At 37.4% G+C, this 25,045-nt stretch overlaps 2 protein-coding genes across 4 annotated transcripts in view; both read right to left on the bottom strand.

Moving 5' to 3' along the window:
• Nucleotides 1–258: 258 nt before the first annotated feature.
• Nucleotides 259–25,045, bottom strand: part of LOC114250212 (inactive dipeptidyl peptidase 10) — a 137,738-nt gene continuing 112,951 nt past the window's right edge. The window contains exons 3-19 of one of the 3 annotated variants that reach the window (XM_089740499.1): nucleotides 19,988–20,209; nucleotides 17,941–18,044; nucleotides 16,757–16,955; nucleotides 14,445–14,519; nucleotides 14,070–14,122; nucleotides 11,909–12,120; nucleotides 10,653–10,873; nucleotides 10,088–10,191; nucleotides 9,237–9,366; nucleotides 8,417–8,657; nucleotides 7,790–7,859; nucleotides 6,972–7,283; nucleotides 6,040–6,189; nucleotides 4,952–5,137; nucleotides 4,134–4,291; nucleotides 3,274–3,479; nucleotides 1,189–2,509 (exon numbers count right to left, since the gene is read on the bottom strand). In XM_089740499.1, coding sequence (XP_089596625.1) covers nucleotides 2,381–2,509; nucleotides 3,274–3,479; nucleotides 4,134–4,291; nucleotides 4,952–5,137; nucleotides 6,040–6,189; nucleotides 6,972–7,283; nucleotides 7,790–7,859; nucleotides 8,417–8,657; nucleotides 9,237–9,366; nucleotides 10,088–10,191; nucleotides 10,653–10,873; nucleotides 11,909–12,120; nucleotides 14,070–14,122; nucleotides 14,445–14,519; nucleotides 16,757–16,955; nucleotides 17,941–18,044; nucleotides 19,988–20,101 — 2,664 coding nt within the window. In that variant the 5' untranslated portion in view covers nucleotides 20,102–20,209 and the 3' untranslated portion in view covers nucleotides 1,189–2,380. Of the gene's footprint in view, nucleotides 2,510–3,273; nucleotides 3,480–4,133; nucleotides 4,292–4,951; nucleotides 5,138–6,039; nucleotides 6,190–6,971; nucleotides 7,288–7,789; nucleotides 7,860–8,416; nucleotides 8,658–9,236; nucleotides 9,367–10,087; nucleotides 10,192–10,652; nucleotides 10,874–11,908; nucleotides 12,130–14,069; nucleotides 14,123–14,444; nucleotides 14,520–16,756; nucleotides 16,956–17,940; nucleotides 18,045–19,987; nucleotides 20,210–25,045 lie in introns of all 3 variants that reach the window. The other 2 variants (XM_028183982.2, XM_089740498.1) reach the window with 2 other exon arrangements.
• Nucleotides 22,161–24,596, bottom strand: LOC149503088 (uncharacterized). Its single transcript, XM_089740407.1, has 2 exons — nucleotides 22,616–24,596; nucleotides 22,161–22,516 (listed from the first exon to the last, which is right to left on the bottom strand). Exons 1-2 carry the CDS (start codon nucleotides 24,594–24,596, stop codon nucleotides 22,161–22,163), a joined length of 2,337 nt encoding a protein of 778 aa, XP_089596533.1.

Raw genomic sequence — 25,045 nt, 5'->3', positions numbered from 1 at the left:
AACCACTCACCATCAGGAGGGCCGTATGCCCGTCTGCCTACAAAGGAAAAAAAAAAAATCGAAGACCATAATACACTTACATTCCATTAATGAACTCAGTTTTAATCGAAATGTTATATGAAGTATTTAGATTTAACAATTAGACCGGTTTTAATTTAAATTTCATCACAAATCTTAATTAGTTTGAAATTTCATTTTTCTCGTCACCCTACGATTCAGTTTACGTGTGTTTCACGTTAAGAAAAAAAAACATTATTATTTAATAACGTAAACTATCTTATTAAAATACATGATGATGAAATGGAGCCAAAGCTGCTAAGGTTTGGAGATGATCAAGGTCACTTCATTTCTAAATGATACTTTCTATAAAAAAGTGATTCTATATCAAATTTACAATTGATTAGGACAATAATATTTACACTATAAACTGCGGTACAACAATTCTATTTAATACAAATACGTTTCAAACATTTGTAACAAGAACTAAATCTTAAAAGGCCTAGTAATTAAATTCCCTAAACGATAAGCTCTTTAATGGTACAGTTTCTTTGAATGCTAGTTTAAAATTAAAGGAAATTAAATCGGTCACATTATGTAATTTCGATGATTTTGTTCATAATTAGTTGGATAATTAGGCTAGTGTGTACTACCATAAGTCGAATAGAAAAGCTTAATAGTTAAAAGTGCTCTAAAAGCTTACGTCACAAGCTCGGAATTCAGAGCAGAGTGGATTTTTGTTATACACCTTTTGAGTTGTGTTTTAATTGAATTCATTAGTAGTAGGTACTTATTTGTATTCATGTGTTCATTCATGTATGTGTGATCTTAATTTTAAAATTGAATAGATTCGTTAGGTAGATACATCAAGAGAAATAGGTATGAATATGATAGGTGTGTTTATTTCACACGTTACCTTTTGCTTGCTGTTTATGCAATAGTATTGCAAGTAGTTATTTGTCATAACAAGATTATTTTATTTTACTAAAATTAAAATATTTGTTTTCAGACCTGGCTTAAGTTGTAGGTAACTAAATGACAGTCTACATTTGAAAATGCAAACAATAGCTCTAGATATTTAGTGTCTCTAGGTAATGTCTAACAATTGATTTCCTATGATTATATCCACTTAATAAAATATACCAAGCTGTAATTAATTCGCAGTGACCACAATATATTTTTTTTATAGTATTTTCTTTGGCATTCGCTAATTGTAGAGATAACTAAAAAAATACTTTTACGGTTTATCTTCGTGATACTACAGGACGACAGGCCGAAGCCGTTTGCGATCACAAAAACTGTAAAGTAATGAAAATGTCGGATATTGTAAATGAAAATAATCAAGGGTAGATTAACCGTAAAAGTAGTTCCATTTAGTTTTAGTTTTTTTTATTGCCCTTGTAGGCAGACGAGCATACGGCCCACCTGATGGTGAGTGGTTACCGTCGCCCATGGACTTCAGTAATGCCAGGGGCAGAGCCAATTCGCTGCCTACCGAGAGCAAGTCTACAGTTTGCTAAATTTATAAAGAGGGTGAAGATTGATTCAAAGTTAAGAATACTGGAAGCATCGGTACTTGTCTAGATAGAACATTCAAGAATGTGTTTTGTGGAAGAATAATGTTTTGATTTTGTATTTAAATGGAGATTTGGACAACTATAGTTCTGATAAGTATCTAATATAAGCTTGAAAAACTGTGTGACTGTTGTCTGATAGCACAATAAGGCAGTCGACTTAAATTTATTTCCAAAAATTATCTATGTAGTTTCAAATAAAAACCTGGAACCTAAGAGAACCTTTCTGATGTGTTCCTGCCTCAAACTTTCATAAAAATTTAGTATGCTATGATATAATTTTTAACTAGCTTCGATGTGGCTTTTGGCCGCAGTCAGTATTTTTGAACATTTTTGAGTTCTGAGTGTATTTGTGTACTGTGTTTTATATGTGTGTTTTCGGAAATCGGTTTGGTGATTTTATGAAAATCGAAGCTTAGGACGGATGTAAGTAGAACGTTTAATAAGGTAACGTGCTTCGCAGTCCGTGAATCCGAAGAGCTTTAGGCGAGTGGTGCTTAAGCAAGTTTATGAAATACGATGAATCAACATTGAAAGTGAAATATCTCGATCGTTTAAGTATTTGTCAAATTCAATTTCTAATTTCAAAGCAAAAAGTACGATACCGTCATTATAGTTAAATAAACGTAATTATTTAATTTTTTTCTCATCACACTTCTCGTACATCACCGATCTAGTCATTTAAGACACTGGCATTCAACCAAACACGGGGAACACATTTTATTAAAGCACTATAATGTTAATGTACATATTTACAGAGAGAGAGTAGTAATGATAACAATTTGATTTATTTCGGCATTGATCTCTCTCTATCTGTCGGGAGGAGGCAACTTGGTGTCTTCTGGGTCGAGGGAGAGGCACTCGCGAAGGAAGTCTTCCATTGAACGATACACGTGCTCGATGACGCCTTTTAAGTCGTGCCCTTCGTCTGCGTAGGCCTGGAAATAATAAATTAATTGGATCGAGTTTTTAAAGTTTTGAAGGACTTACAGTTATTGCTAGTTAACTATATTATTATACTTGTAAACTATATTATTATGTTGTAAACTCACTAAATGAGCCCAGACACCCTCTGACACCACAAAGGAAATACTTCATATAGCGATAGAATCTGTCAATCTTAGCCAATCTCAAACTTCAGTTGAAATGCTTTGTGTTAATGACTCAATTGTAGACTTTTTGGTGGGAACGCGAGGAGTGAAGATATGTGATTTGTTTCATTTTGTCTATTTAGTGCTTCTTCGGTTTTAAATGTGTAATAACAGTGGTTTATTAACTGTTTAGTATCTGTTAAAGTGCACAAATGTGGGAAAATGAAACAAAGCCGCTGAACGTAACTTCTCGGGATCCTCCAAAAGTCTACTGAAAAAGTCTCAGTAAATAACCACCATTTTACTGAGATTATATTTCATCCCATAACATCTCATCTCATTTCATTTCATTTCATGCCGATTGATTAAGTTTCCTTCGTCTTTTTATTGTTCATAAACTGTTTATAATTAAAACGGTGAATTATAAAAATCTTATTACTTGACGCTGGCTAATGCACAAACCGTGCCGGAGCCAAAAACTAAAGAAGAAGAAGACTCAAATGTATGTTTGCTTAACTCATACAGAAGAGAATCTTAGCTCGAGGCTATTGAATGTGGAACTTGTGATGATGTCAATATTTATGAAATTGCCTTATAATAAATATATTCACCTGATATCTAAAGAGCACGCCGGCGTCAGTGAGCGCCCTGGCTAATTGCAGGGAGTGCGGGTAGGGAGCGCTCATATCGGCCATGCCGTGTATGAGGTACAGCGCATGCGCGGGCACGTGGTGCGCACGCTGAGATGCGTCCGCCTCTACGTAGCCTTTGTAGTTCACGGACGGTTTGCCCAAAATACGCTCCGTGAATGCTGCATCTGGATTAGTCATTAAATCATTAACTTCGTGAAATTAATTAGTAAATCATATTTTGTTATTACGTTTGCACATCCACATAGTTCGCGAGCCTTATCTGGACACAATATAAATATATCTTTACAACGGTTATATAAATTAGGATGAGATTTTTAGTGATTTTTTTTTTTCCATTGCATAATGAACGTACCATCCGGCCAAAAAGAGATTACCGGAGCCCATACTACCTACACCGTAAATGTTGCCACTCACCTTGAGTCATGAGGTCGCAGTTTCAATTGCATTTAAAAAGGCTGTTCCCATCTTTCAAGCTGACATAATTTTATAACTCCTTCGTAGTAGAAATACGCGGCATGTTTTTTCCTACCTGTGCATGCTTATAATACGCCCTAACGTCAGCTAAAGACTATTGGCGATCGAAATACGCTAGTATCTTAATACTCAAAGAGCGCTGCTGCCCATGTTTCTGAATATCTATAAAACGCAGTTTTAGTTATTGAGGCCTAAGAAAACCATAATGAACACACATTTTTATCAAATGGGGTTTCGATAGCCGATCATGGAATTTTAATTGCTAACTATTAACACTTTTAGATGTTCAGATGCAGCTGTGACAGGGAAGGCGAAAAAAATTAAATAATTTATTTATAACTTACTATAATAAAGCCAATCAGTGATTGGCGAAACAGCAATACCGCACTTCAGCGTGGTCTGCTGAGAGCCGAGCAACATGGCCGTCACGTACCCACCATAGCCCCAACCCCACACAGCAACTCTAGTTACGTCTAAAAACTTGAACGTTTCTAACAAATATCTGGAACAACAAAAATAACAACAAAATCCTAATGTTAGTCTGCAGTGTCATCGGTCTACTCGGTATTTGTGAAATGTGAGGGTAGCAAGAAAGAACCTAATAAATGGGAAGATATCAACAACTGTGGTCACCCTAGACACGACCTGATAGATCCACATAATTCACACACAAAGCACAGGCTAATTTCCGGTTAGGTATATGTACCCTATAGTTGGAGTTCGAATTTTGTAGTGACAAAAAGATTCAGTGGAATCTAGTTAGTCGCCATTCTGATCCGGTAGTAGAGGTTAAGTCGAGAAGCATCTGCTTTAGCTATTAAGTTTCTTTCTCGAAGGAACCCCGTGGTTGCTCACCAATCTTGTCGCAGCTAGGAAGGCCTTTGGACCAACAACAAAACCTCTATCCAAAATAAATAGAAACCCAGCAGTTGCTTAGAATTTAGCGTTGTAAAATTTTTTCCTACCTAAGCTGATAGCCTTGAGAGGCTATTTCAGCGTAACCTTTACTAGTAGGTGAGCTCACGGGGCTCAAGCCGGAGTGATGCTAACACTGACCCTAGCGAGAGCAGTGCTTCGCAGAATCTACCACTGGATCGGAAACGCGACCCACTGAGAAGATCCGGCGAGAAACTCAGTAGACTAAATTTGTTCTCATGTTTACCTAATAACAGCCAATTGGTCAGCTACTTCAACTCCCCCGAGGCGACCCCGCAGCAGGGCCCTGGGTAGACCGCGCGCACCCGCCACGTCCAGCTTTACGTACACCACGTCGTTGCGAGACGACATGTATGAGCCCCAATCCACTACAAACTCCTCAGTCACTTGCTGGCTACCCGGTCTGCCGTCGCTGAAGAATAAAAGAAATTTGATTCACAGACAGTAAAGCCAAAGTATTGTTACGCGCTGGGGTTCGGGATAAATAAAATTTCACCAAAGTACAGCTAAAAAACTGTATTCAACACTTAGAACACTTAAAACACTCAACAAACACTTTAAAACTCTCAATTCGCTTCTTCAGCTTCGCTTCAGGTGATCCGTTCGCTGTTTCGCTTCGAGTAGTTCCGATTACTGACTAACTGCGTGCCATCCTTGCAACGCTTTTAAAGTCGATACCTCATCTCTAGAATTATCGAGAATATTCCACACATCTCCATTATTGTTTCCGCCATCTGGCAATAGATGGCGTTGTATTTCTCGAGCGTTCTAGGTGTTACTACATCCTTCGATATTTGTTCGACTATTCGGCGATAGATGGCGTTACTCTTACCGGCGTAACAGTATTAATTGTTAGAAGAAAATTAAAAAAAGTATTTAAAAAGTTTCCAATTGCAAAAGTATATCGATGAAATTTAAGCTTATAGGTAATGTAGATGAGCTTAAGAAAAACAATCAACATAGAGGTTTTGTTATAATAAAATTTTTGACAATCAGAATATCCTTAGCAGGCTGTAAAGGAGTTTGTAGCTGGTTTTTACTGGTGGTAGGATCTCTTGTGAGTCCGCGCGACTAGGTACCACCCTGCCTATTTCAGCCGTGAAGTAGTAGTGCGTTTCAGTTTGAAGGGCGGGGCAGCCGTTGTAACTATACTTGAGACCTTAGAACTTATATCTCAAGGTGGGTGGCGCATTTACGTCGTAGATGTCTATGGGCTCCAGTAACCACTTAACACCAGGTGGGCTGTGAGCACATCCACCCATCTAAGCAATAAAAAAAAATCGACGCTTGCTTGCTATTTGATTTTTAACTCACACATGAACAAGCACCGGAAAGGCAGCATCACGCAGTTCCTCTCGCCACGAAGGCGGCAGGAGCAGCTGGACCCGAGCTTTGGACCCCGTGCCCAGCTGTACTTCGAACGACCGGCGAGTAGGCAACGCTAACTCGCGCAATCGAACTGATCTAAAATGATGACACACTAACTATTACAAGTATATTTTAGCATTGTTTATACGTATACGTACATACATATTTGTACAGTTTGTGGAATTAATATCTGAAGGAAGTACGTACATGCATTTCATCATTTAGTTTCTTTACAATGCTTTTTTATTGGTATTTCAGTTAAATCCTGTCATTTAGATAACTGTGTCCGTCAAATGGAGAGGAATCTATTGTTGTTACGTATTAGATAGGATATAGACGAGTCAAATTTTTCCTGTAAATTGATCTCCAGGAGAGGTGACATTAGTTGGCCTCCATGGAATCCCGATTTTACACCTATGGACTTTTTCCTGTGGGGTTATGTCAAATCCAAAGTTTACGCTAACAAACCGACTTCCCTGGCACAATTAAAAGAAAATATCCGTCACAAAAGCGCAGCCATCACGGAGAACTCTTGCCGAGCCGTCACAGGCGATTTCAGTGCTCAATTAAACGAATGCCGCAAACGCAAAGGTTTACATTTGGACGATGTCATTTTAAAAAAATAATTTCCCAGGCAATGTATTTTAATATGTAATAAACATTTTTTCAATAAACTCCATTTTTTTTTAAGTTATAATTTTAAATATGTCATTTCTTTTGAGACACCTTGTAGTATAATTAAATCTAGTTGTACGGTTTTATATAGCGTTTTTTATTGACAGTATATAATTTCCGACGTTACATCCACTCAGCTTTAACTAATGTCACGTAATTAGTAATACGTTCGAAATTAGAACTAAAAAAAAGGTCATAGTTACCTATAAGGCCTCGTGTCATATAAAATTCTTTCTAGCTTATGTGTCCTAGCATCATGTAACCCCGCTAACGGTGGTCCAGGACCTCTGCACTCCAGCACGTAATGCGTTATCCCCACTCTCGGCTTAGCCGGCGAGAAAATGGCGCGCCAGAATGAACAGTTCGCGTAATGCAACCGCGCGGGCCACACCGCCAGCTCACAGGTAAGGCAACGCGGCTCTTCCCTTTCTGCTCGAGCTTTCACCGAGTTACTTCCACCGCTATAATTAGGGTCTCGGACCACGTAGACCTGTCTCTGACCAGGTCTATCTGCACTGCCTGTTTCAAAGAAAAAATTAAAATAATCTAGGTACCTACAATAAAACGAAACGATTTTTCGTCTGATTGAAATCTTATTGATTGAAAACCCGTTTTTAGTTAGAGCCGTGTTTTGTGAAGTTTATTGGTTATCAACTTCAATGTGTAAAATGTTATTATAATTAATGAAAACAGTAAAAATAGGCATCCTCCTTTAGACTTTTACAATTCAAAATTATCCAGATATTGAATTGCAACTTTCATTTCCTAACTTTGAACAAAAGGCGTGATAGTTATAGTGACATTCCTTTTTTACTAGCCGCAAATTATTCTAGCTAATAACGGGTTTTCGTACAGAAGATAAAATAAAAAAGGAGAAAAAAAAACCACACTCTTCACGATATGTTCTCATGAGTCGTGCTGGGGGATGAATGTAATTTTGATCATAATCTAATTAGTAAGACGATAACAACTTGGTTAGCACAATTCCAAATCGAATGGAAAAATCAATTTCACTCAATACTTAAATTGATTTTCTTCTTTCACCATGTCAGGATGGAGTTTAGGTACGCGGAATCTTTGTTGGTCGGAACCTTCAATAATAAAGTTATGCATAATACGAAAGTTAAAATATAAATATATCAATTCCTTGGTGAATAAAGATTTTTTCTCCTACCTACGCCAAAAGTTCGATTTTAGTCCCGCTGTACAAGGAAGAAAGTGTAACTTTTCCTCCCTGGGTACTGACAAGTGCGCATCCGCGTTAGTGTCTACGTCTGCTCTCACGCACCTAAAATTCTCCGCCATTGTTGTGCTCGGGTAATTTGCAATATTGTGTTTAGTGTAAAAGTGAAATAAATAAAAGGCAATAAAATTTAATAGCGAAGTATTAAACAAAGATGAGCTCATCAGACAGCTCTTATTCAATTAGTAGTAGTTTATTTAAAAATAAAAAAACAGTTAAATTGTTTTTTTTTATGAGTGAGGGAGGCTCCGCCTCGTCAACCTCCCGCCAGGGCTTCGCCCCTTGACCCTGGCTTGGTACTCCACGGTTGCTAAGTTCTTTACAATGTCGAACTTTCGGCCTGGTAGGGGAAAAAATAGTATGTGCACCGCACCGTGCAATATACTATTGCTGGTGAAATCTTACCTAAATAATAAACTAAATTATTTTCCTGGTCCCACGCCAGGATTTCGGCAACTTCTACTTTCCCATGCGAAAGCACGGCGATACGTTGTCGTATGACATCAACGTGCTTGATGTGAGTATAGTACTGTCCTCCACCCTCTTGAACTGCAGCTAGTAGAAGAAAAGCGCTACCGTCCTCTGAATATACAGGTTGTTGATGAACTTCTAACCAAGGCTCATCTGTCGCTTTCTCTGAATGTGACTGCAATGAAAATAGAGTCATTATGTAGTTAATAAATAGGTTCGTAATCGCAATAACGTAAAGTAGTTAATAAATAGGTTCAAAATGGCAATGACATAAATTTGTAGTGATCGTCCGAGGTTAAGCCGTAATGGTCATTTTAATAATGTTTATTTAATTATTTATTCCATTCAATACAAAGTCGGGCTTACAGTTTGCACCAAAAACCCTGACTCGGTAACACAAAAAGATTATTAAAATTATTATGTACTATTATTATGCTAAAAATAGCATTATTTTGGATAAAAGTATTCCCCAGCTATCGGCAAATACGTCAGCATCCTGGATTTCGGACAAAAAATTCGTTTAACAGCGCAATTGCCTTGGCCGTTGGACAGTTCCTAGCTCTACGGGTCCTCAGCCCCGCCAATGCCGCGAATAAGTGGTGGTGGCGGCGCACTTCCACCAGCGCATACTGTTGCGGGACGACTAGTGTCATTTGCCGTAGTGCCAAGGGATTATTGACTCTATCTATTCTGTAATAAATGACAGTTCTGTTATGACTTGGAAAAATGGAAGACAATACTACGATATACGTACCTCGGTACAAGTCCAATTCGGAGCGTAACAACTGCTATAAACAGTGAGATTCTGTGCACGGTTCATCCACACTACACCTACATGAGAATTCTCTTTGCCCACCCACTGGGCTGATATGAAGTAATATTCCCTGAAATCATAGAATACAATTTAAAATTAGTAACGTACCAATTGCAAAGGTTCTCTATTGCATTATTTATTTATATATGTATATATAAAAATGAATTGCTGTTCGTTAGTCTCGCTAAAACTCGAGAACGGCTGGACCGATTTGGCTAATTTTGGTATTGAATTATTTGTGGAAGTCCAGAGAAGGTTTAAAAGGTAGATAACTATGAAAATGCTCGGAAATAAATAAAAAACTTCAGAGGTGTCAAGGGTCACCCGGATGGAACGAAGTTCCTTTCGATTAATTAGTAAAGGAATTGTAATATTTTTTTTAAGTTATAATAATAAATTACGGCATTATGAAGAAGAAAAAAACAATACTATGAACTAAATTACTATTGTTGAAACGCTATCTCGAGAAACTGTACTCATTACGCGGACCAATCGGATACGAGCAATGTCACGCGATAAGCGCCTACACGTTGATTGGTCAGAATGACGGATCTAAAAAGTGTCGTGACAACTTTTCGTAATAATTTTTTCCGTCTAGCCCCCTTTCACAACGCGCGATAAGGAACTTCGTTCCAAAAATAACAATTTTGTTTTCCCTTTGATGTGTCCCCCGTCGGACGGATTGCTTTTGTTTGTTTTAAGTTTATTTTATACCAAAGTTTAGGTCTTTTATTTATCGATTGAGGCACTACGAAGTCTGCCGGGTCAGCCTGTTTAAAATATATACGCACATTCCATCTAATGTACTCGGAGGTTTCACTTCCCATCGAGGAGGTGATGTCGTATTTAGAACAGCCACAATCCATAGTTTGACTTTTGGTATTGAACTGCCAGGCTGTAAAATATACCAACAAACATCTAATTAGATACCAACCAAAAAGTATTTCTAGTTGATAGAAACCAGGAAGTACGTCTTCGTTTCATCACCAGTCACAAGAGTGACTTTCAAATTTGTTTTACTTGGAACAAGCGACTTCAAGAGCAATGTGTTTTTAGAGAATTTTTCCACTTCTTCTTCCACCTATGTTGTATTGTAAATATTTGTATGCCCCTTTTATGATATTCCGTAAGCGTTAAGGCACAGTGGAATTTGACAGTAGGCACAGATTTGTGCTCTGGCATTACTGGTTATCACCTACTCCAGGTATAGGTATCCACCTATCTGGACGTCGCGTCCACTTACGGAGGCGCGGGACGGGCCCTAGGGTCAACCACTCTTTGATGAGCATCAATGGCGGTAACTACTTTTAGATGAATGTATGTTCTACCTATTGAATATAAAAAAATATAACTGACCGTGGGATATCTGATAGTAACATGATCTGGAAAAACGGTGTGGTGCGTGTTGTTGAGCGTGGGCAGCAGGAAGCCGGTCCGCGAGGCTCCGGCGCCGCCGATGCCCTCCGCGATGCGCGGGAACCGGAGCTCGGACACGCTGCTGTCGTCGTACTGCACGTACATCACCAGCGTGCCGTCTATCGAGCCCCATGTCGCGGATGAAGTCTTTGTCACCTCCTCTGAAATATTGTTTTTTTTTCTCCTACCTACGCCGAAAGTTCGGTTTTAATCCCGCTATACAGGGAACGAAGTCTAACTTTTCCTCCCGCTATACAGGGAAGAAAGTGTAACTTTTCCCCCCTGGGTACTGAAAAGTGCGCATGCGCGTTAGTGTCTACGTCTGCTCTCACGCACCTAAAATTCTCCGCCATTGTTGTGCTCGGGTAATTTGCAATATTGTGTTTAGTGTAAAAGTGAAATAAACAAAAGGCAATAAAATTTAATAGTGAAGTATTAAACAAAGATGAGTCATTCATCAATTCATCAGACAGCTCTTATTTAATTAGTAGTAGTTTATTTCAAAATAAAAAAACAGTTAAAAAATTGTTTTTTTATGCGCCGCGGGAAAAAAGCAGGACATCTCATTTACTCTCATCTACATCTACTTTTCTCCCTTGGTGCACAATGTACTATTTTTTAATTGCTTACATGGGTGAACGAGCTCACAGCCCACCTGAAGTTAAGTGGTTACTGGAGCCCATAGACATCTACAACGTAAATGCGCCACCCACCTTGAGATATAAGTTCTAAGGTCTCAGTATAGTTACAACGGCTGCCCCCACCCTTCAAACCGAAACGCATTACTGCTTCACGGCAGAAATAGGCGGGGCGGTGGTACCTAGCCGTGCGGACTCACAAGAGGTCCTACCACCAGTAATTACGCAAATTATAATTTTGCGGGTTTGATTTTTATTGCACAACGTTATTCCTTCACCGTGGAAGTCAATCGTGAACAATTGTTGAGTACGTATTTTATTAGAAAAATTGGTACCCGCCTGCGGGATTCGAACATCGGTGCGTCGCTAGATCCGAATGCACCGGACATCTTATCCTTTAAGCCACAACGACTTCAAATGTTCCGCATATTCCAAATACCACCAAGAATTATCCCCAATAAGGAAGAGAAAAGGGAGGGAAGTCGCATGGTGATAACGGGAGCCCCACACATTTCACTCTAAAGACACTTTTTTAAATGCACTAAAAATAGCCGTTACCTTGATACAACCAGTCTGAGACTCCATTGTAAATGCGTCCAGGGCTGGAGTCGTTGGTGAGTCGTAATAGGGGTGCCCTCCGCGCGGGAGGTCCGGGCCTTGCGAGCACCTCGTTGTCAGCGGCTAGCAGCAGCGACCCGTCGGGACCGAGCCACGCCGCGTGTTGCCACTCCCAGCTGCTCTGTCCCTCTCCGAACAGTGGAATGTGGTGACTAGAGAACCAAAAATCCGATTTCCTTTTATGAAAATAAACGCAGTGCTAATTCACTGGGAATAATAATGTTTATAATTAAATAATGAAAACTAATCAGTGAAGCAGTCTATCGTATTGTGAGGTAAAAGGCTATTTGGTTTTCGCGACATTTTGCTGAATACGCAACATTTCTCTTTGTAATTAAAGATCCGTTTTATTTGGTATTAGCATCAACAATTCGATGTTTTTAATTGAACGTTCTTTTAAAAAAGAAAAAAAAAGAAATTTCAATTTAATTTCCTCCATTCAAATAGCTGAAGAAGATTTTTTGTTATAATATTTTTTCCAAATTTTAATGATATTTTTTCCAAATATTATACTTTATATGGCGCTCTTGTAATGTTGCAAAAATGTCGCTTAAACCAAATAGCCTCTCACACAAAAGGAAATGAAATACAAGGTTTTCGTTGTGAATTTATGGGAATAGTTTGATTATTTAAAATACTCTGACATAATTAAAATTCAAAATCGGCATATAAAAAATAAGTCGATAGAAATTTCGTTTTCGTGTTGACAGCTTTTAAAATTTATTAAAACAAAAAATCAATAAAAATGAATGTTTTTTGAGTAACGTTATCTAATAACAAACTATGTTGTCGTTCAAAACAACACGCCACAGTTCATTTACATCATAGTAATTACATTTTCACACGTAGACGGTAACGTCACTTGTATTTGAGAAATGAAAAACTAGATTATTTAAGTATTTCAAACGATAGCAAAATGTAACTTCATGATGAATCACTAAAATTTAAATACCAAAATGTTACATAATATAAATTGAAAGTAAAATATTTAGTAAGACCTTGACCTAATTATATTTAAGCTATAATTTAATCCTAAGACCGTAAGGCTGTTTTTTAATCGTCAGATAACAGCTATCGATCAAGCTAATTTTGACCCAACTGAATAGAAAAGTGAAATAATTGAGGGATTTTCACATACACAATTCTTATTTTCTTTGTATTTTATTTTTCCCTAAGAATTTATTTAATCTGAACGTTGACGTCCTAAAAATAGTACTGACTTAGTGTGGTTCACGCAAAATACAGCAACAATATATTATTTAAAAAGAGGAAACCGATTTGTCATATTTGTATTTGCTGCCGAATTGTGCTACATTAAAATTCAACTCGCAAAATTTGAAATAAATTGGAAGTCGCATTCGCGTAGCTACCTACTGCTACCAAATCGATTTCTTCACCCACGAGACGACCGGCAAAAGGAAATTCAAAATGATATGATTGCGAAGAGAATGCAAACTGCGGGATATGGCTCAATTTAAAATTGACTTTTAAAGCTCTTTCGCTTCCCTAGAAAAGATTTTTTAGTGTTTTATTGTCAGTTGCTTTGAAAAAGTTCGGTGTTTCGTGAACATTTTGTGAATAACGTTTCTCTGTTGCTTTTTAGGTTGACATGTTGTATTCACTTTCAGGTTCATGCGTAATTTAAAAAAAACACTATTTTTATAGTAATTCTCTAGTCAGAACAATTGAATATGCAATTTCGAAAAGGGCACATGTCGCATATTTTGTCAAATACGTTTTTTCATATACATGTAGTTTTGAGGCTTACCCACACCCATTTTATAATAATTCCAGTAATTTTCAATTGCTAATTAACACTGAAATATATCTCAAAAATTAATATTTTAAATTTTACACTGCTTTAGAAAATAATCAGTTTTTTTCATTTCCTGAACATTTTACATTTTCAGAGGTGTGCCCTTTTCCAAATTGCATATTCAATTAAATAAAGGCCATCGGGAACAAGGCTCCTATTCCATGTTTGGAGATGATAATTAGAGGTCACAGTAGCGACAGAAAAGATTCTCAAGGACGTAGTGTTGGGAAAAATCTGCCTAACCTCTCGAAGAGTTAAATAAGATATGATAACAAAGATACTCACTCGTTGGTAACGTCATAAACGGTATAGTACGCTGTAAACGTTCGTCGATAAACCTGCGGTACAAAAGATAAAAGCGACGCCTTTAGAAATCAAGACTGATTGAGCGAGAAGTTCTCAGCTCGGTTCCGTTGATTTTTTTTTTTTGGAAAAAGAAAACGAATTAAAAGTTTTACGCCACAATAGACGCCTTTGGCAATTATATTGGGTTGGGATCTTGATCGGGGAACCAAGCAAAAGTTTAATCAGTAACAATGTTTTATTAAATATAAAAGACAATTTTTAAATTAAACCAGAAAAATGTTTTTCTTTCAAAACACCGTAAATTCATACAGTGATTTTTAAGTTTACAATAAATAATATTTTATTTAATATTACCTCTTTGATATTGTGTTGAAACAGTACGTATCTTAAATTCGGTGAGCATTGGTACCATCGGACGTTTAGTTGTCTCTGAAAAAAAATAATGTTATAATACAATTACTGCCAGAGTTAAAAGATCGTTCCCTTTTTAAATTAAAAAGTCCATTAGCATATTATCTGACTTTTTTGCGGTTCAGTATTCAAGAAGAATTTAATTGGTGAACGTTGAACTCCTGTGAGCCTGTTCAGATTACAGACATTGAATTCATATATTAAGCTACGGTTCGTTTTATAAATGTTATCGTTAAATCAAAATTTTGGTTTATAATCGGTCACTCGTTCACAAAATATAGTGAAGGAGAAAGTGAAAGAAATGTATTGGATCTATGAAAATAAATTACTGGTAGTAGGACCTCTTGTGAGTCCACATGGGTAGGTACCACCACCCTGCCTATTTCTGCCGTGAAGCAGTAATGCGTTTCGGTTTGAAGGGCGGGGCAACCGTCGTAACTATATTGAGACCTTAGAACTTATATCTCAAGGTGGGAGGCGCATTTACGTTGTAGATGTCTATGGGCTCCAGTAACCACTTAACACCAGGTGGTATGTGAGATCGTCCACCCATATAAGCAATAAAAAATAAACCTTTTTTATTGATAATTAACACTTATTATTAATACAATGTTAAATTGCGTTATAACGCATATAATTACTAACTAACAAATCTGATAAACTCTGTTTTGAACAAATAACGGCAAAATATTAAGTTATTAAAATCAAATTATTTTTTGACTATAATACCTTGCTGCGGAATAAATGAAAATGGTTTTGATTTGGCGGAACAGCTCCGCAATTATATAATACTATTAGCAGGAAAAAATCGTTGAAGATATAAAAAAAATCTATAAATAAAAGACTTAAACTTTTGTATAAAATAAACAAAAGGAATCCGTCCGACGGGGGACACATCAAAGGGAAAACAAAATTGTTATTTTTATTTAATTCCGAGCATTTTCATATTAATCTACCTTTTAAACCTTCTCTGGACTTCCACGAATAATTCAAGACCAAAATTAGCCAAATCGGTCCAGCCGTACTCGAGTTTTAGCGAGACTAACGAACAGCAATTCATTTTTATATATACTTATATAGATTAAGTTTGAAAAGATGAAATCTATTTTTAGTGAAATGTAAGATCGTTTAATAGAGAGATTGGAGACTTTCATTTTCCAGAAGCGGTCGCTGCTTCGCATAATAACGCCATTACGGCAAAACGAGAATGTCGCCGTAAATTTTGTAGTAGGATCGTCGTTTTCGGTTTACTCTTACCGCTTACATGAAGGATGTTCTTAAATATTGAGGAAATTAAATCGTAAACAAGAATGTTTACGTGACGACGTCGATAAAAATGTTCTGAGAGCGGCTAAAGAGCGGCGGGTCGCATTTTTATTAATTTATAAAGGTTCTTAAATTTTCCATGAAAAGCTCGCGACGAGAGCTTTATTAAGGAGCTTATGAATTGAACTCGAGAACACTAGATAAAAATGAACAGAAAGAAGACGTTCGTCAGATATGTTTGATTATATGACCTTAAACATTTAATTTGTTATTAATCCTAGAATTGCGCCAAGAAGAGCTTTCTGGTGAAAATCATCGGTTGGTCGAAGTCTTCGGGGACTTAAGGAATAGGATGCTGGGTGTACTCGTAGAGAGAGATCTGGCTGTGTCGCTTCTTAAATTCTGCACGTAGAAACCAATTTTTCTATATGCAATGCGTACTTAACACCGGCACACGGGCTAATTCGGCGCAACGTTTATAAATTTGCGCAATAACATAGGTATAGGTTATAGGGCGTAATGCGGGTCCACATGAGTAGGATACTGGCGCGAAGCAGTTATCGGGTTTCAGTTTGAAGGGTGGGACACTCTTTTTACAAAACAACTGGAACTTCTTAGCAATAAGACCGCCAATTGTACTTTTTTGTATTTAATGTTTCGCACTGTTTATTTGTTTTTTGGTGTACAATAAAAAATACTTTCTCTCTCTCTCTCTCTCTCTCTCTTTCAACTTCGACCTCATGTATCCAGGTGGGTAACGATAGTCACGTCACGATGCCTACGGGTAAATAAGTCGTGAGCACGTTTATACAATAATCGTATATACAATAAATAGCATCGCTCATCTAAAAGGCCCATACATTCCTAATTGCAATAACCAGTAACCTACCTTCCTAATTGATGAGCATTATAGTTTTCTAATAAATTTTATTCACAACCATCATTCACGAGTCTACTAAGACATTAATATAAACAAATAATGTACACACCAATGTATGGTTCGTCACGAGCACAGTGAGCGTGTTGTTGAAGGTGTCCAGAGCCAGTAGACCTCCGTCGTCGGCCTGGTAGACGAGCTGGTGAGAGCTCACCCAGGTGGTCGGCAAACGCTCTCCGGTCAAATCGCCCCGCAGGAATTCGTCCAAACGCATACGACGACCCGACCAATATAGTAATTCGTCCACATATCTGAAATAGTAAATAATATTAGAAAAACTAACAAAATACGCTTTTATAGAAAATCCAATTACTGTTACCAATTTTTTACAATAAAATAATTTTTTCTTACACTGTTTTTAATACAATTTTTTTAAATTTATTTTCTATTTTTTAACTGGAATTTCTATAAAAGCGTTATTTAAACTAAAACTAAATTAAAACTATTATTTATTTTTTAGTTGAATTTCAATTTTTTCAATATTTTTTTCAAATTTCTTTTTAAGTATTGAACTGTCATCGGTCCTTAATAAGTAAACCAAATTTCGAGTTAATCCGACGTTTTGAAGGGGGTCAAAATCATGTTCAAAGATTCCGTTACAAACATACATACAGCTTCAAACAGCTAATAAAAGCGTATTAAAAACGCTTTTCTTCACCGTTTTTAGAGTATTTAAAATTCAATTTCTATTCTTCAGTAGGCAGCGGTTCTCAGTTGTTCCTGTGGTATCACAGATGTCCATGAGTGACGGTTGACTACTTCGCACCAGGTGGGGCGTAAGCTCGCTTGACTATTATCAGGCAGTGTTAATCTTGGGTGCTTTTAGGTACCACAAGCAGCGGTTACCGTCCTCGTCGAACCCGTTACAACGAAGGGCTCGACGAGTAAATTAACCCGCAGACACAGCCCACTAAGTCTATCGCCGGATCTTCCCAGTGGGTCGCGTTTCCAATCCGGTGGTAGATTCTGCGAGGCACGGCTCTCGCTAGCGTTCGTGTTGGCAACATCGTCAGGTTTGAGCCCCGTGAGCTCACCTACTAGTTAAGGTCACGCTGAAATAGTCTCTCAAGGCTTAGGTAGCAAGCTTAGGTAGGAAAAAAAAGAGTTAATCTTGACTCTCCCGCATAGGCATACAAGTTCCACCGATCACTTACCATTACAATACATTAAGTTACTAAACGTAATATTTCGATTACGTATGTCTTATTTTTTTATATATTATCTCTAGTAACTTACCCTAATAAATAAATAGCAGTCACAATACCGGCTATGACAAAACCTATGACCATTAATGAAAATATTATACTCCTCCAGTTGTGGCCATCCCCTTGGTACAGATCCTGAAATTAAATTCGAAAGCTATATATAACCGTTGAAGCTTTGCAAGAAGAGTTAAGAGTAATAACAGCTGTACTAGATATTAGTATAGACTAGGTATTAGTATATCAATCTATCATATTTAAAGGTCGATGTGTGTACGTATGTATTTCCCCTGTAGACTTGGAAATATATATATTTCGATGAAATTATTAGGAAATATTCAGATTAGCCTAGCGGATGATTCTGTATGAAGGAGGATGTCTGATGAGTCTCTTTGGTAGCGATTGGATTAAAGTCGAGGCTGTAAAATGAGCCAAGTTTGACTAATATAATAATATGTTTAATATAAATGTAGAACATTTTTGATTGTCAGTAAATATAAAAATTTACTTCATAATAAAATAGATTTATGCTTATACATTGTACATTAAAAATCTGTGTAACGGTTTTACAAAATGTATGCGTTTGATAAAATTACTTTTTAAGCTTTACATAAATCCTACTAAACATCATATATAAAATTCAGAAATGGAAAAAAAAAACGACATTCATTCACCACCGAAAGAATCCTGTGAATATCACATAATAAAATACCGATATCAAAAATCTAAAAAAAGACCGAGAAATAAGATTCTGTTCCATGAAAAGCTGTCAAGTTCAATGGTGCGGTACTACGACCATTTCAATTTGCAAGCTCGGATGCTCATAACAGAACGTTAGGCTCCACGATCTATCGTTCACTTCAAAATATATCTATTGTAGTTACATAGCGAGATCTTCCCTTAGTAAAACTAAATACGGCCTTATTATTTTTCGTATAAATTATAGATGAAATATTTTATTCTTCTTGTCCTTATCGCACTATGCGGGGTTCGCGTAGTGTGTCCTCTTTTCCCATTCAGGCCTAACATGCCTCATCTCAACACTCACACCTTTCTCTCGTATATCCTCTTTCCCAGAGTCCATTCAAATATTATTAGGACAATCTCTCCTCGCCTCTTCTTTACAGATCATATATGTAGTTTAAATACTTAAAACGGCGGCTTGAAGTTAGTGAAAATGACTTTCAAAGATTCCATACACACATACATAAATACAAAGCAATAAACGCGTGTTAAAATAAATGAACAAAATTTTTCTTTGTGCTTTTTTACTCTTTTCTTCTTATTTTCTGAGTGTCTCTTAAAATATCAAATCTACCTTTATATCAGGGCGTCGAAACTAATTATTTAGAAATTGATGCTAAACAAGTATCAGTAGCTCAGTACCAGTTGGCCACGTAGCCATAAATTTGGAATCTATTATTAGGTAACTCTGGCCCTAATTGCATGATTCTTTGGAACAATATTCGAAATAAAACACCCTACTGTCAAACACGAGTCGGTCCAAAAATATCAATAGGAAATATAAACATAGAAGTTCAGGATGGGACAGCACACGGTACAATTTAAGAGTCAAGGTGAACGTAGCTATTTATAGTCTGCAAGGTTGACTATAATTTCGGTGTGGTAAGTAATGGTAGATTTAGTTACAGGAAGTCAAATACCGAACTTGGAGTTCTTAACAAAGGTCTCTTTACATATTCATTTGTATATTCATCTCGTGTTTTATAAATTCCTTTTGTTGGTATTTTCAGTTAAGGTAAGGTGATAGGGAATGGTGATAAATTTCACTTATATCAGTCAAATAAGGGCGTTGTTAACAATAACTATGCTTAGATTCTATCAACAATCGGTTGACGATGAAATTATAAGAAACAAATATTATTATAATATATTGAATTGGGAACTTTTCTTATATTATGTTAAACTCCTACCTTTTTAAATCACTTGGCACTAAATGCGCTGAGAGGCAAGAGCCTGGGTAAAGATACCCAATCGCAACTATCCTTTTCTATACTATCCCTAATGATTTAGCCGTGAAGTTTAGTTTTTTTTTCGAGAAACAGATTGATGAATGGTACCTCCTCTTTGGCAGACTTGGGGTCGGCAACTTGGAGAGTCTCGTCGGGCGGGAGGCGCCAGGAGCCGCCACCGCCGCCGCCGCCCGAGCGGTCCGTGTGGCCGGTGGCGTGCATGCGCCGCCGCGCGCGCACCCGCCACCGCGCCGCGCTACGCCGCCTGCCACCACGCGTCCCGACACCGTGACGCTCTCCTGCGTCTCGACCGCACACCACGCCCCATCACTGAAGACAAACAAACATAGGATTGTGTCACTTTTTTTTTTGGAACGAATTTCCTTATGGGACGATGCGGAGGGGTACCCTAACCGGGAAAAACGTCTGTAACGTAAGATTTTTATTAGTAATGCACACAGTGTACGACTTAATTTTGTAATGACGTACAAAAAATTACATTTTTTTATCATTCATTCACCACGATCTTAGAGCCTTCGTTTGCGCAATACACTAACTCTTATGCAAACAACCGTGAATGAAATGTACCACAATAAGTTCGTACGTTACCGAATGACCGTGGGTTGTTGCGAAGTCTCCAGTTTTATTTTCTTTATACCTCGAATAGAACTTAAAATAAATATTTTTATAATAAGGAATTTCTTTTTTTTTTCCTATCTAAGCTGATAGCCTTGAGAGGCTATTTCAGCGTAACCTTAACTAGTAGGTGAGCTCACGGGGCTCAAACCGGAGTGATGCTAACACCGGTCTTAGCAAGAGCAGTGCTTCGCAGAATCTACCACCGGATCGGAAACGCGACCCACTGAGAAGATCCGGCGAGAAACTCAGTGGACTGTGTCTATGGGTTAATTCGCTCGCCGAACCTTTCGTCGCAAGCGATGGGTTCGACAAGGATGGCGACCGGTGCTTGTGGTACATAAAAGCACCGTTAATGGATTGGGAGGAACCGTAATGACGTGGATTGTGTCACATATTCTATACCAATATTAAAACAATGTATAAAAAAAGAGTTAAATATTTTTGATGTGAAACTTCTTTTGGCGCGTTGAGCGTGAAATTTAACTCGCGACATATTCGTTACGGCTAGAGAGAAAAGATGAAATTTAGGATTAGCGAGAGTGAGAAAGTAGAAAGAGCGTCTCACGAACCGCTCGAGCGTGCAGAGAGGGAAAGGATAAAACGAGCTAAGTCGTTTCTCTTAAACATAGCATTCTTTATTAGAAGAGAGATTTGATTTGCGGATGAAGAACTAAGAAAACCAGACTACTACTGACCGCAAATGAAGTTTCACTTCTTCCACGTGCACCAAATTGCACGCGCATCATTTTTTGCTTTTGATTATACTTGATGCTTGATATATAGGGTGTGCGAGAAACATTAGTGATAATGAAAACTTCGAAGGGCGATCAAAAACTGACCGTGCGGGCTAACAAAACGCTCCATCACCAGTTCATTCAGAAAAAAAATTGTTACCTATCGTATTTGATCTTTTTTTATATCTACAACGTAAATGCCGCCACCCACATTGAGACATGAGTCTAAAGGTCTCCTATAACTACGGCTGCCCCACCCTTCAAACCGAAACGCATTACTAATAGGCTGCAATAGGCAGGGTGGTGGTATCTACCAGTGCGGACTCACAAGACGTCTTACCACCGGTAAGTACTTTATTACACGATGTCATTCGTGCAAGTCATTGCTGAAGATCAGCAGAGAACGATTTTCATCAGAAAAATTATATACCTACTAGCTGACCCGGTAGACTTCGTAGTGCCTCAATCGATAAATAAAAGACCTAAACTTTTGTATAAAATAAACTTAAAACAAATAAAAGGAATCCGTCCGACGGGGAGCACATCATAAGGAAAAACAAAACTGTTGTTTTTATTTAATTCGAGCATTTTCATATTTATCTACCTTTTAAACCTTCTCTGGCTTCCACAAATAATTCAAGACCAAAATTAGCCCAATCGGTTCAGCCGTTCTCGAGTTTTAGCGAGACTAACGAACAGCAATTCATTTATATATATATGTGGGATCGCGGTGCACAATGAAATTAGCGAATTTGTTAAATTTTATTTAATCATCAGTTCACAAAAATATACGTCTTTTCTTATTTCGTCTTAATCAATCTGTCACTTATACTTCATTCACCATCTGTCATCTGTCAGGTCGGTGTGGCCAATGGTTACACCTAAATATTCCCACACGGCCGTCCTGCTCAGTCGTCTGTCCCAGATGACTCGTACTCGACAGCATCAGCAACCCAAGGTTTCATCATATCAGCGGAGTTACTGGTGTGATGGGGTCCTTCACCTTGACCAATCCTCTGGAGATCATAACGGTCGTTCCTCTTCTTTTTCATGACTTCATAAGGTCCTAAGTATCTTGGATGCAGTTTGTAGCCTTGCACAAATTGTGTCCTCTTGATAGCAACAAGATTTCCTACTTCATATTCCCTGGGTTTTCTTCGTCTTCGGTTAAAATTTCTTCTATTCTCATCTTGAATTTTTTGTATGTTCTCCCTTGCTTTCTTCCTCAAGTCTTCTCTTTCATCACAGAAAAATTTAAGATTCTCTTCATTAATTAAATTGTAGATAGCTTCATTTTTATTATTAATTTTGACTTCTGTCAGTAATTCAAAGGGTGACATCTTAATGCTTCTTTGAAATGAACCATTTAAGCATCTCTGGATATTACTGATGTGTTTGTACCACTTGGTGGGATCATCTGCTGATAATTTACTTAGAGCATCAATTATTATCTGATGGACTCTCTCAACCTGACCATTACCTCTAGGTTGGCCAGTAGTAATAATGTGATGTAAGATTCCTTCAGTTTCACAAAATTCTTTAAAAGTGTTGGATGTAAAGGAGGTACTTCTGTCACTAATAATCCTCTGTGGTGAACCAAAAGTCTGTTGTTGAATCTTCAGTTTGTCAATAACTTCATCAGTGGACAAAGTCTTTGTTGGGTAAATCCATGTAAATTTTGTGAACCCATCTACAACTGTGAATATGTACTTGTAATTCTTATTTGTTGATGTCAACGGTCCCAAATGGTCAATATGGTAAGTAGATAGTGGTATGTCTCCTTTGTCTATGGCATGCAGAAAACCTTCGGATTTTCCCTTTTTATGTGAAATTAAAATACACTCTATGCAGTTTTCTAATACTGATTTGATCTTATCTTTCATGTTTTCAAAGTAATAGTTTCTGGAAATCAACTCTTCTGTTTTAATTAATCCAAAATGTCCCTTGTCATGATTTTTTCTAACAATTTCATTCTGCATTTTCTTAGGTACCACCATTAATTTTTTTCCATCTTTTATTTTCCATAATATTCCAGCTTCAATCATAAAGTCATCATAATGTTCTTTTTCTAATACCTTTAATTCAACTTTGGATTCTTTACAACATTTTCCAGGGTCATATTCTGTCAGTATTTTCTCAATCTGATCTTTATATTTGAAATTTCCTATAATCATTGGTTCCTCAGTCTGATCCTCTAACATTGTGAGTTGTAAAATTCTTTTAGCAGAAATAACACCAGACTTAAAACTGAGTTCTATGTCCTGTAATATTGGGTTCCCTATTATTACATCAACTGGTATTTTGTCATCTTCAATTATATAGAACGTTGCTTCACATTGGCAACCATCAATCTCAATTCTCGGAGTACATGACCCTCTTGTATGCACCTCACAGTCACCAATGCCTGTCAGACTTTGTACTAAATCAGGGTGGTAGTTACAAGTGTCACCATGTATTTGAGTAAATGTAGATTCATTCATTAGGTTCACATCACTGCCAGTGTCAATAAGTGATTTTACCATAACATTATTGATCATAACTTCTTTGTAGGGTGTTTGGCTATCATTCTTCTTGTTACATTTTATTTCTAGAGTCTTCTTTATATTTTTGGGACAGTCAGTTGACTTATGACCAAAGTCATTACAACGGAAGCACTTTATTCCTTTAGAGCAGCCTGAAGATTCATGATCTAGGTCTCCGCAGTTGAAACATCTCTTCTTAGGTAATGGTTTCTTCCATCCAGATGTTGTAGGCTTGGATGTTGTTGATTGATTATAAGCTTTGTTTGACGTTCGACATTTCTTCTTTATTTCAGCATATAAATCAAGTTTTTTCCTAAATTCTTTGATGTTGGAAGCTCCATATAGTATAGTTTTATTCATTTCATTGTCAGGGATGCCATCAATGATGTATTCCATTAGGGCGTCATCTTCAATATTTCCGAGTACTGCTAGTTCTTTGAGTTGCAAAAAATATTGTTGGTAGGTTTCACCTGGTTTCATCTTCCTATTTGATATGGTCTTGTGAATGGCTGCGCTGTTCAGATGTAGTCCAAATTCCTCTTTTAATCCCGTTTTCAAAAGTTCCCATGTAGTCGTACCAGTCAAAGATCTCAGGAACAATTTTGCTGTCCCCTTCAAAAGCCTTTTTGCGTAGATCAGTTTTTCAATGCCTGTCCATTGCATGAGATTAGCGATATCTTCAAAATCCTTTATAAACGTATCCACGCCGTATGCATCGTCACCAGAAAATGCAGTCATAGATTTTTCTAATTCGCAGAAGGAAATTTGTGGAGCAGGTTCAGCAAAGCATTCTTCGTCTTCTTTAGCACCCTTCCGAGGCATTTTACTTTCAATAGAATTCGTTGTAAACGTCTTCACGTGAAATTTTAAATGTGAAAATACCCTCACTTTTTCCCGTGTGCGTAGTCTTTGTTCGCAACTTTTGTACACTGATCACCGATCTTGATGTCGATTTCGATCCCGGACGAGCCCCCAAAGTTTTGTGGGATCGCGGTGCACAATGAAATTAGCGAATTTGTTAAATTTTATTTAATCATCAGTTCACAAAAATATACGTCTTTTCTTATTTCGTCTTAATCAATCTGTCACTTATACTTCATTCACCATCTGTCATCTGTCAGGTCGGTGTGGCCAATGGTTACACCTAAATATTCCCACATATATATATATATAGATTTCATTTAGCCTCAATTAATTATCTAAGAAAAACTAAAAATTAAATGACTAAGAATTTTCGATGTGTAGCATCGTGGCAACAAAACGTTGAACCC

This window comes from Bombyx mandarina, chromosome 04, assembly GCF_030267445.1.
Source record: "Bombyx mandarina strain Sakado chromosome 04, ASM3026744v2".
Classification (NCBI taxonomy): domain Eukaryota; kingdom Metazoa; phylum Arthropoda; class Insecta; order Lepidoptera; family Bombycidae; genus Bombyx; species Bombyx mandarina.
This window is presented reverse-complemented; position numbering and strand designations above follow the sequence as displayed.

Excerpts from the sequence above, each read along its gene's own strand:
- LOC149503088 (XM_089740407.1), bottom strand. The coding sequence starts at position 24,596 with ATGCCTCGGAAGGGTGCTAAAGAAGACGAAGAATGCTTTGCTGAACCT. Across the intron at positions 22,517-22,615 it reads TATCCAGAGATGCTTAAATG|AGAATCTTAAATTTTTCTGT; the intron begins GTTCATTTCAAA and ends TAATTAATGAAG.